The sequence below is a fragment of the Colletotrichum siamense genome (assembly GCF_013390195.1).
Source record: "Colletotrichum siamense strain Cg363 chromosome Unknown KSG_Cg363_contig06, whole genome shotgun sequence".
In the NCBI taxonomy this organism is placed as follows: Eukaryota; Fungi; Ascomycota; class Sordariomycetes; order Glomerellales; family Glomerellaceae; genus Colletotrichum; species Colletotrichum siamense.
The window spans coordinates 4,681,735-4,692,877 of NW_023501019.1; the positions used below are offsets into that span (position 1 = coordinate 4,681,735).

At 43.4% G+C, this 11,143-nt stretch overlaps 3 protein-coding genes across 3 annotated transcripts; 1 reads left to right on the top strand and 2 right to left on the bottom strand.

The window, feature by feature from the left end:
* Window positions 1-356: 356 nt before the first annotated feature.
* Window positions 357-1,613, top strand: trp4 (Anthranilate phosphoribosyltransferase; the record flags this gene model as incomplete). Its single annotated transcript, XM_036642118.1, has 1 exon — window positions 357-1,613. The coding sequence occupies one exon, from the start codon at window positions 357-359 to the stop codon at window positions 1,611-1,613; it is 1,257 nt and encodes a 418-aa protein (XP_036493055.1).
* A 344-nt stretch (window positions 1,614-1,957) lies between these two features.
* Window positions 1,958-4,250, bottom strand: Naa16 (N-alpha-acetyltransferase 16, NatA auxiliary subunit; the record flags this gene model as incomplete). The annotated part of the gene is made up of 3 exons (XM_036642119.1): window positions 1,958-2,130; window positions 2,186-3,298; window positions 3,347-4,250. The coding sequence occupies 3 exons, from the start codon at window positions 4,248-4,250 to the stop codon at window positions 1,958-1,960; spliced, it is 2,190 nt and encodes a 729-aa protein (XP_036493765.1).
* Window positions 4,251-5,329: 1,079 nt separating this feature from the next.
* On the bottom strand, window positions 5,330-5,979 carry cid2 (Caffeine-induced death protein 2; the record flags this gene model as incomplete). The annotated part of the gene is made up of 2 exons (XM_036642120.1): window positions 5,330-5,853; window positions 5,913-5,979. 2 exons carry the CDS (start codon window positions 5,977-5,979, stop codon window positions 5,330-5,332), a joined length of 591 nt encoding a protein of 196 aa, XP_036493766.1.
* Between the last annotated feature and the right edge of the window lie 5,164 nt (window positions 5,980-11,143).

The following is an 11,143-nucleotide window of genomic DNA, read 5'->3' on the forward strand; positions in this document are numbered from 1 at the left end:
GAGTGCGGGAGCGGAGATTCCCTAACAGGCGACACCCACTTCGACACAGGTACACCAGCTCCAACGCTGTGACCCTGCAGAGCCAATCATGTCTCCCCGTGACAGCTCAATCTGGTAATAATTGACCAATCAGATGTGGGCCGCATCGGCTGCATGCCGACCTGACATCGGCACCGGTGAGTCTCTGCCCCGGCCACGTCTATCAATCTATCAAGCCAATCTCACTCACACTCACCTTTGACTCACAATAGTGACTCAACACCAACCCGGATTTAATAGCTTCTCGAGCCAATTGATCCTTCAAGCCAACACTTCAGCTCTCACAACACACATCACACAAAATCACCCCCGCCGCAATGGCCGCTCAACCTCCGGTCGCGGGGTCCGACGACGCCTCACTGCCCCTCATCGACATCAAGCCCCTCCTCAAGAAACTCTGGCCCGTCCCGGACGGTGGCCTCGCCGTCACCCCGGATGAGATCGCCGATGCCATCTCTTACTTCTTTACCCACCAGGTCTCCGACGCCCAGGCCGCCTCCCTCCTCATCTCCCTGCACTTCACCAACCTCGACCGCCGCGCCGATGTAATGGCCCGCTCCGCCCACGTCATGCGCCTCGCCGCCGCAAAGGTCGACTTCGACGACCTCTCCGCCGTCGTCCGCAAAAAGAACCTCGCCGAGGGCGCCTATGCCGGCGGCCTTTGCGACATCGTCGGCACCGGCGGTGACTCCCACAACACCTTCAACATCAGCACCACCGCCAGCATCCTCGCCTCCTCCCTGCTTCTCGTCGCCAAGCACGGCAACCGCGCCAGCACCTCAAAGTCCGGCTCCGCAGACCTCGTCAACAACATGCAGCCCCGGCCCCCCGTCCTCATGGCCGTCTCCCCAAAGACAATCTCCCAGGTCTACGCCGCCACAAACTACGGCTTCCTCTTCGCTCCCGTCTTCCACCCGGGCATGCGCTACGTCGCCCCCATCCGCAAGGAGCTGCCCTGGAGGACAATCTTCAACCTCCTCGGCCCCCTCGCCAACCCCGTCGAGGACATCCTCGAGGCCCGCGTCATCGGCGTCGCCCGTAAGGAGCTGGGCCCCGTCTTCCTCGAGGCCCTGCGCATCGGCGGCTCCAAGAAGGCCATGATCATCTGCGGCGATGAGGAGCTCGACGAGGTGAGCTGCGCGGGGCCCACCCAGGTCTGGAGGCTCAGCGCCTCGCCCGACGGCAGCGGCGACGTCGTGCAGGACCACTTCAAGGTGCAGCCCAGCGACTTCGGCCTCGGCACCCACCCCCTGAACACCGTCTCTCCCGGCAAGGAGCCCGCAGAGAACGCCGAGATCCTGAGGAGGATACTGAGCGGCGAGATGGCTGACAACGATCCCATCCTGGAGTTCGTGCTCATGAACACGGCTACGCTGTTCGTGGCGTCGGGCATCTGCGAGGCCGAGTCAAGCAACATGGGCCCCGGCGACGATGGCAAGGTCATCACGGAGCGGGGACCCGGCGGAGGACGGTGGAAGGAGGGCGTGCGGAGAGCGCGCTGGGCCGTCAAGAGCGGCAAGGCTCTCCAGCAGTGGACGTCTTTTGTCGACGTCACGAATTCATTCGAGCAGTAAGGCTTTGTATAAAACACATAATCACAGGGAAATGGTACAAAAGGGGTTGGTTATTGATCAGGGTTGGAGGCGGAAATGGATATCACGGCCTCGGTACGGATGCGACATACAAACATGCGCGACGGCTCCGGCAGAAATGGAGTCTCATAAGCTTTTGGTAGCCCTCTATCACAACTTTTTATGCACTGTATCCCGGACTCGATGACTTGCCTCGTCATCCCCGCCGTTGATGATGACCGCCGTCGTCCTGCTCCACCTTCCTCGCCGCCATCTCTAGTTTCGAGACCATGACGTCGCAAGCCTCCTCTTGCTCGATTCATCTGGCGCTTATCACAACACACTCTTTATGCGGGCGCCTTGAATTCGGACTTGATGACTTCTTGGACCTTGGCTGGTAGGCTCTCCAGGGCGGGCTTGATGACCTCGGCGAACTTCTGGGCGCGCTCCTGAACGCCGGCGTTGGACTCGTCGAGAGCGCGCGCAGCGTTGAGAGAACGCAGGGCAAGAATGTACTTTTCTGTGAACATGTTAGCGCTGGACATATGCCTGTTTTGGGTTGGGGGACCACTTACTGCGGCGCAAGTAGACGTCGAAACCGGCGAACTGGGCCTCGATGTTCTGGGGGCTGAATTGCAAAAGGGGAGTGACAAAACGCATGGCGGCGGTCAAGGGCTCGGCATCCAGAAGCTTCAATCCCAACGGGTCGTCGTCCTTCTTCTTGGGCTCCTCACTCGCCTTGCCCTTGTTGGGGTCCTGCTTGGCTGCGCGCTCAGCTGCCTCGCGCTCCAGACGCTGTTGCTCCTTCTTGGCCTTCTTAGCTGCCTTCTTTCTCTCGGACGCATCGTCGCCGTTCGCAGCACCGTTGGCACCGTTGGTGGCCGGGCGATCAGCGCGCTTAAGGTAGATCTGAATGGCTTCAAGCGCCGCTTTTGAGTAGAAAGGATGGTCGCGCAGATGGTCCTCCCACCTGACCATATCAATGTAGGCGCGGATCTGGCCCTTCCGAAGAGAAAAGCTGTGAAAGTCGAACTGGTCTTCTTGCCACACGTCAAAGATGTTGTGAACGGTGTGGAATCGCTTCAAGGCCAAGGCGTCATCTCCCAGTCTGGCAGCAGCCTCACCGTCCTCTGTCAAGAACCAGACACACTGCATATCCAGGAGATCTGCGAGAGGCCCGCCAACAGTATCGGCCCTAGTGAAGAGGCCTACCGTCTTCAGAGCTTGCTCTCTCTCGTTGTTGCGCAGTTGGTACTTGGCGGCCTTCGTGTTGATGTAGCGATCCTTGGTATCCAGAAGACGAGCCTGGTCCATGGTCTCAGAAGCCTTCTTGAGGTCGCCCTGGTGCTTGTATATCCTAGCCTTGGTCATGTGAAAGTCGACGCTGTCCTTGACCTTCTCAATGGCCTGGTCGATGTACTTGTGAGCTTGGTCCAGATCGCGGCTCAGATGGTAGTTGTAGTGTTGCGCCAGGAAGTATAAGGCGGCGGCCTCGCCCTTGGAGCGGTCGCCGTTGGCAGCTTCTGTGGCAGAGCTCTGCGACTTGATGTATTCCTGGGCGAGAGCCTCCAAGGCCTCCTTCTTGGCAGAGTCGGCGTAGAGGTGCTTCAGGTTGGCAAAGGTCGACGGAACGCCCTTGTTGAACATCAAAGTGAGGTACTCCTTGGCAGCCGCGCGGAACTCGTCGCCTGCTGTCTGTTAGACGTCGAATCAAATGGCATATCCGTCAAACTTACCCGTGAGGAAGTTCAGAGGCAAACGGCGAGGGGCGTCTGAGCGAGGGAACTTCTTGGCGTATGTGTCGTAGACCTGCTTCCTGGCGTCCTTGTCACTGTCGGAGAAGGCGTGGGCCTTTTCCAAGCCCTCAAAGTAAGCAGGCCGGTCAGCGTTGCGCTCGACGAGAGCTTCCCAGGCAGCAATGGCCTCCTCCTTCTTGCCCAACTCCAGCAGGTACTTGGCACGCAACTCCAGGTACTCCAGTCTGTCGAGGTTCTGCTTGGCGGCGGACTCGAGGTGCTCCAAAGCTCTTTGGTAGTCGCCCTGCTCGGCAATGATGGTGTTCTTGTACATAATAGCCTCGGAGTTCTCATAGTCGGCGCGGGAGGGGGTAGCCTTCAGGGTTCCTTCGTAGGTGGTGAGGACGTTCTCGGCAGCGGAAAGGTCGCCTGAGAGGTGGTGAGCAATGGCCAGCGCAGTCCAGCTCTGGCGCAGCTGAGGACGAGCCTGGAGCATAGCTGTGCGGCTCTGGATGTAGCCGGCATAATCGCGCATCTGGACCTGAAGGATGGCCAAGTCTCGCTGGATCTGGGCAGATTCGGGCTCGAGCCTGAGCGCGAACTTGTATGCCTTGATAGCCTCCTCGTAGTTCTTGTTGGCGCGGTACAGCAGACCGTAGACGTGCCAGCAGATGTGCGACTTCATGTCGACGGTCAGGGCCTCCTTGCCGAGCGCAAAGGCCTCGTCGGTCTTGCCCTGGGCATTCATGATCAGGGCCTTCATGGCCATGGTGTCGCCATGCTTGGGAACTTTCTTCAAGATGAGGTCGGCGGACTTGAGGCCGCGCTTGTACTGCTTGTCCTCATAGGCGCGGATGACGGACCGAAAGAGGGAAGCCTCTTTCGCACTGAGAGGCTGTGGCATCGGGTTGGTGGTGGGGGGTCGATCGGCGCTCGACTCGGCGGGATTGCGATGGCAGTGAAAAGACAGCTGTCGAGGCGAATGTCTTGGACGAGGCTGAGGCACAACCTAGAGTCGTCGGAGGCAAAACTCTTCGGATGCGTTTGCGGCTGCGATGCGGGAGAGGGGTCCTCGTCGACGAAGGAGGGGCACTAATTTGGCTGCAGTCGGGTGACTGGACGGCTGTGCTCCTGGCAGAAATCGAAGAGGACGATTGAGATGCAGAGAGCAGGAGTCGGTTGTGTCGGGGACCGGGTCTCGTGCCTTGTGGGGGAGTGCGGTGGGATGGTGAGAGGTGACGAGAGAACGAGTCCACAATCGGAGCTGCAAAAGAGTCGAATCAATGGCAGCGATGAGGTTTGGGCCGGGTTGAAGACGCTTCGGCCACACAGATGTTCCAAGCCACACAGCGAGTAAAGTGCACCGCTGTGGTCCCGTCTCGCCCGTGGTCTGTGGCTGCTGGCGGCGGGCGGGACTGTTTGGCGGCGGCGGCCCTGCTGAGAAACACGCTGTAGACACCTCAATCTAGGTACCTCAGTGGGAGGGAGCGCCAAACCCGAGTCAAAACCGATGAGGTGAGCCACCGGGCGGGCAGGCAATGGTGGGGCAAACTGGCCTGATTGCACCGTGAGGTAGTGTCCCCCCTCATCCAATTCATATTCACCACCTCACCCCATATGCACCCCCGTTCCAGCCGCAACGGCACTGCCAAAACCACCACATCTTGGTGGGGGTGCAGTCCAAGGTTCATAAGCTGTAAGCTAATAAGTTGAGATGGCTGCCGTCGGCATGATCGGGAGCTTCAATGCTTAGGTAGGTGTCGTGCCTGCCAAGGCCAGAAGAGAGCTTGTGAGCCGCTGCATCAATCCCGATTCGTCCCCGAGCAATCCTCGCTCATACTCCGAGTGGGGGATCTGTCTGCCAGTTTCCAAAACTACTATTTTCATTGATCATTGTCGGGAGTGGTGGTACAGTGATGATACACAAAGGTCCGTTATACATGGATATTTACAAGCCTCTTGACGAGTGATGCAAGGGGACGGTTATCGGTTATCCCCCTTGACACCAGTCCTCTGTCGCCAACTCTCCAGTGCCTCCTCCCATGTGTTTGCGGACTCGCCGCATCGTTGCTTAACCATGTCCCAGGTCCTTGTCCGCACAATGTTCTCGACGCCCTTTTCCTGCCGGATCAGCATGGCAAGCTGCTCTGTCCGGGGTTCTCGTGGGAAGAACCTGCCAGAGTATGGGTCCAAACGCTCGTCCACTACCCTCTCCTTGTCCTTGGCCGTCTCAATCTGTCGTAGCAGAGCCTCCGGGTCGTCGGGATCTGGACTCGTTGCGACTACGCCACAGTAGTGCAGCACCTCGGCTCGCGCGTGCCATGTCGGAAACAACGCTTGGTCTTTGAAGTTCTGGCATGCTTGGGGGTCTATTTGTCGCGGAAATGGTCTCGGGGTGCGCTGTGAGGTCGACGATGGGTCGAAGCCGGCTCGAGATGGTGTTACCAGAGCATTGAGATTCTGTGTTATCGAGTCGTCGATACTTGCGCGGGACAACCGCAGAAAGTCTATGGATGGGTATCAGCAGTGTTCTACGGCGCGCTCGAGAAGGTGAAGGTAAAGTGACCTCTGAGAGTCCCGGTCGAGAAGCAAAACTGAGGCGTGAGATGTGGTACCGGTGGCGGTTGGGTCATGATGTCGGTATATGGAGGTGGAGGCGGGTTGGAAGGATTTGCGACAGGAGCCACGGCGGAGGGCTCCTTTTTCCAAAATGTGCCCGCCAGATTGAATAAGTGCTTTGGTGGTAGAGTGGTTGTTTCCCTGAAGGTGCGCCAACTGGCTGGCCGTGAACGTGGAGAATGTTGTAGAACAAAGGCGATGCTCAGACGACAGGTGTAGGTGGGCTTGAATCAACTTCGATTACGTCGACGGAAGCCATCCGCAGTGGGCTAGCACATGTACGGCGTACCTTACCTTTATTACCGGGGGGAGCTTGCCTGGAGCATGGGAATGCCTGGAGAGCACGCTAGTGGACGCGGGTGGACTGATTGTGTGAGGTGAGCACCCGGACGCGCTGGAGGCAACACCTATCCAATCAGTCAGCAGCCAAAAGAACAGAAAAAGAAATAAAAATAAAAATGCTCTCCGGAAGATCCTCGGTGACCAGTAGAACGGATGGCCCGTGCTCGCTGTGGCCTTGGTGGTGTGTGCTTGGTCCCTGGGTGTGAGGGTAGCCCCACAGGGCACTACTTGTGGCTACCTCACGCCCCTATTATACCTAGACTTATACTTAACTAATATATCTACACTCACACCTACTACGTAAGCTTTATAGTTAGCAGTATAACCTCAAAAAATCTAATAGCTAGATCTTACTGCCCTGCGAATTTTTAAAAATATTATAATAATAATTTATAATAACCTTATTTTATTTTCTCTACTCTTACTACTAATAATTAGATCTACTATTATTATAAAAACTATACTTCTAATATATATAGATTACTAATATATTATAACTACTTACCTTACCTTTCTTAATTTTTAACTAATTATATATAAACTCTACTTCTTACCCTAATTATACTTATAGTAGATTTCTAAAAAGTCTAGATTTCTATAACTACTATAATCCCTACTTATAACTATCTTAATATTATAATTTAGTATAATAATTATTAATAGATTGTAATACTACTCCTTATAGATATTAATTTATAATATTAAGCTTAAGAACTTCTTAACTTTACTACTATAGATTACTCCTTTTTTAATATCCTTAAAGATACTAATCTACTTCTAGTAGAGCGTCTTATTATAGAAATCCCTAATAATCTATTTTAAACGACTTATTTTAATAACTAATACTTAGTTAAATAAGCTAAATCTAAAAACTCACTCTATAACTTTCTGAGAACTTTCTATTATTAAGCTTAACATTATAATAACTAATACTACTTCTCTATAATTACTATAATATTAATACTAGCTATAATAATAGCTTTAATTATAATAGCTTTCTCTTTACCTTTTTAAGCTACTTTTAGACTTAATACCTCTCTTTTATAGCTTCTATCTTTATAAATTACTATACTTATTACTAATTCCCCTATTATTACTACTTATAATAATAATACTAAGATTACTAATCTTAGTATTAATCTAAATAACTTAAGTTTTAGTAATATTAATCCTAACTTTAATCCTACTTTAAGCTACTTAAACCTATTTAGTTCTTATTTTTATAACTCCTATTAGATTAGCTATATTAATTTTAGAATTAGATTAAGTAACTGCTTTACTATATTTAATAATAAAGAGGATAATACCTCTCTCTTCTTATCTAATCCTATTAATAAGATAGAACTTACTACCTTTCCTCTTATAAAACGTAGATATATTAATTCCCCTTACTTATCTCCCTTTTATAATAGAACTAGATCCTAATAATCCTTATATTATTATAGTTCTAATAATATAAGTAGAAATAATCTTAACCTTAATCTACTTATAAGCCTTAATATCCTCACTACTAAAGGTATTATAAACCTCCTTACTAACGCTATATAATATCTTAAGGATAATAATACTACTTATAAATATATAAATACTAAAAGTATAGCTAACTTATTTATAATTACTATTTCCTAACTTAAAACTATAATCTATAATAATAATAGTAATATTATAAATATTAGAGGTATTAGTAGTAATACCTCTAGTAATCTAATTTTATACCTTATTAATATTAGTATATTTAACCTTATAGCTTGTAATTTAGAGTAACTAAGTATGATCTATAATAGAAAGAATATAGTTTATATAGATATCTACTCTTTTATAGAATAACTTATAGATCTTATAAATTTATAAGGTTTAGCTGTAGTTTATAATATTTAAACCTAATATCTTTAAGGTTTTATATTTATTTAGTACTTATAAGTGCTTAGTAATATTAACTAATCCTTACTCTATAATATTAATATTACTACTATTAATAATAAGATCCTTAAGTAATTTAAGCCTCACTATAGTAATATAATATAATAATAGAAATCTATAAGCTTTAGTTTATAAGATATCTATAATAATAAAGATATCTATACTTTTATTTAATCTATAATTTATAACGCTAAGTTTTATAATATTACTAAAGAAGGTTATATTAAAGTAGTATATAAAGCTCTTAATAGTACCTTATAATTAATTATCTTACTCTTATTTACTGCTATAACTCTTAAATCCTTTATTTAAGATATCTATAAGTATGAATTTATAATTTATAATCTAGCTTAAGAGCGTTATATACCCCCTATAGGTCCTTATAACTTTGCACTTTAGTGATATTTATAATAGTAAAGCTATATAAGTAAAGCTAACTAATATAATTAAGGGAACTAATTTAGCTTAACTTCTAATTATAACTAGTAATAAGCAGCTAATAGGCTTTTTTAGCTTACTAACTGCTATTAAAATCCTCTAAATTAATTTTAGCGATATAGTAGTTTTAATAATAACTATAGTTAAGGTAGCTATAATAACCTATAGTAATATAGTAGTTATAATAATTAGAATAATTATAACTAAGGTTATAATAACTTTAGTAGAGGTTTATATAGAAATAACTAGTAATATAGTAATTATAATAATTAGTTTTAATTCCCTCCTAACTAGTAACTTAATCCCTACTAGCTTAACTAAGCTAGTAACTAGCTATAATAGTAATAACTACTTATCTTAGAGAACTACTACTTACTATATAGTACTAATATTACAGCTAGATCTACGTTTACACCTTAACTATAGACTACTTAAGCTTACTATAGTAAATCTAGCAATCCTATAAATCCTATTAATCTAAATTAACCTAAGTATAATACTAAGCATATTAGCTATTATTCCTTATCTATAGTAAAAGATTATAATAATACTCTGCTATACTATAACTATAATAATACTAATTACTATATAAATATAAATAAGGAATAGTTTATACTTCTAGATCAGCCTAAAGATATCTATAATACTTATTATCTTATAATAGTTATTAATATCTCCCCTATAAAGTGCTATAACTATTCTAAAGTCTTTCTTAATAAGAATAAGTTATATAACTATCTCTAAAACTTTTATAGTATAATTAGATTATAAAACTTATATAGTAATAATCTCTACTAACTTATAGTATATACTACTAATATCTTATAATAAGCCCCTATAGTAATTTAGAATTTACTAGTAGCACCTATAATAGAACAAACTTTACGCTCTATACTTATTAAGATTAAATAAAAGATTTTATAACTCTTAGCTACTCTTATTACTGCTAGTAATAAATCCCTAACTATTATTAGTGTTAGTCTTATAGGACCAGCTAGCTAATAAGGTACTATAGGCAGCAAATATTATATTATATTAACTGCGTTAGTAGTGATATAGATAAGGTTAACTGCATTAGAGGTAGCAGCTATAATTATAGCGTTAATCGCAAAAGCTAGCGCCTTATATAATTACTGATTATATAAGGTATACCTAGCTTAATTAATACTATAATAAGCTAATATTACTAATACTAATAACTTTCTCTTTTTGCTAGCATTAATGCAATTAATAGTAACTATAGTATAATTTAAAAAAAAGTTATTAAATAATATATAATATAAAGAGCAGTAATTACTAGTAATTATAGTAATTACCTATAACCCCTACTATAATAATTACTCTATAACTATCGCTTAATCTTACCTTAAGCTAATATTAGTAATTAGCGCTACTTAGGCCTATATAACCTATCCCTCTATTTATATTATTACTAAGTTTATATTAAGGAAGTATATAAAGTATTAGTTAGGCTTTATTTTAGTAAAAGTATTAATAAGGTTATTATCACTATTAATCTATTATATTTTGCATAACTTATAGTATTTATATAACTACTATAAAGCTATAATATTAATTATTAACTACTTCTCCTTTATAGTGCCTAGCTTAATAAGGCACTTATATAGTAAATATAAATTAGTATAAATAATAATAGGTATTAGAGGTAAGCTAAGCTATTTAATAATTATTTAGAAGGTTATAAAGATAGTATAAGCTATATTAATATTAGTAACTATACTATAAACCTTAGAGGCTAGTATGCTTTAAATAACTTACTTACTTTTTATTAAACTAAAGTAGATAATATTATTATTAATTATAAACTTATTCTTATCAAAAGGGGTTTTATTAGTAAGAATAATAATAAAGCTAAGCTATAATATTAAGTTAGTATTATTAATAAATAAGTTATTAATAAAGATAAAAAGTTTAATAACTAATACGTTAATAAGTATAAATATTAATCTTTATACTAATAAAGCTATCTACTACTATAGTTATATATTAAGGGCTTTAATATTATTAAGTAAGAGGTCTTAATACTAAGTAGTAGTTAATAAATTATAGTATACTTTAAGCTAGTAGATTAACGTAATATACGCCTTATATATATATTACTTAACGTATTACTTCTTAATAGTATTAAAAGTAATATTAGTATTAATAAGAGTAAGCTTTTTGCTTTAGCCTTTCTAATAGAGAATAATAATTCCTATCTTATTAATACTAATAATACTACTATTAAATATTAATAGTTAGTTAATAGTAAGTTATTACTTAGGTTTTACTATAAATAAGGCTTTAGCTAAAGCCTTATCCTTATAAGCTGAGAAACTAATATTAATAAGGCTTAAAGTATTATTAGTTTATATACTAATAACTATAAAGTTAGAGTTAATAATAGAAAGGACTAAAAAGTAGAGATTATAGCTTAAAGTAACTATCTAGAGAACTTCTCTATAGTAATAGTTATAT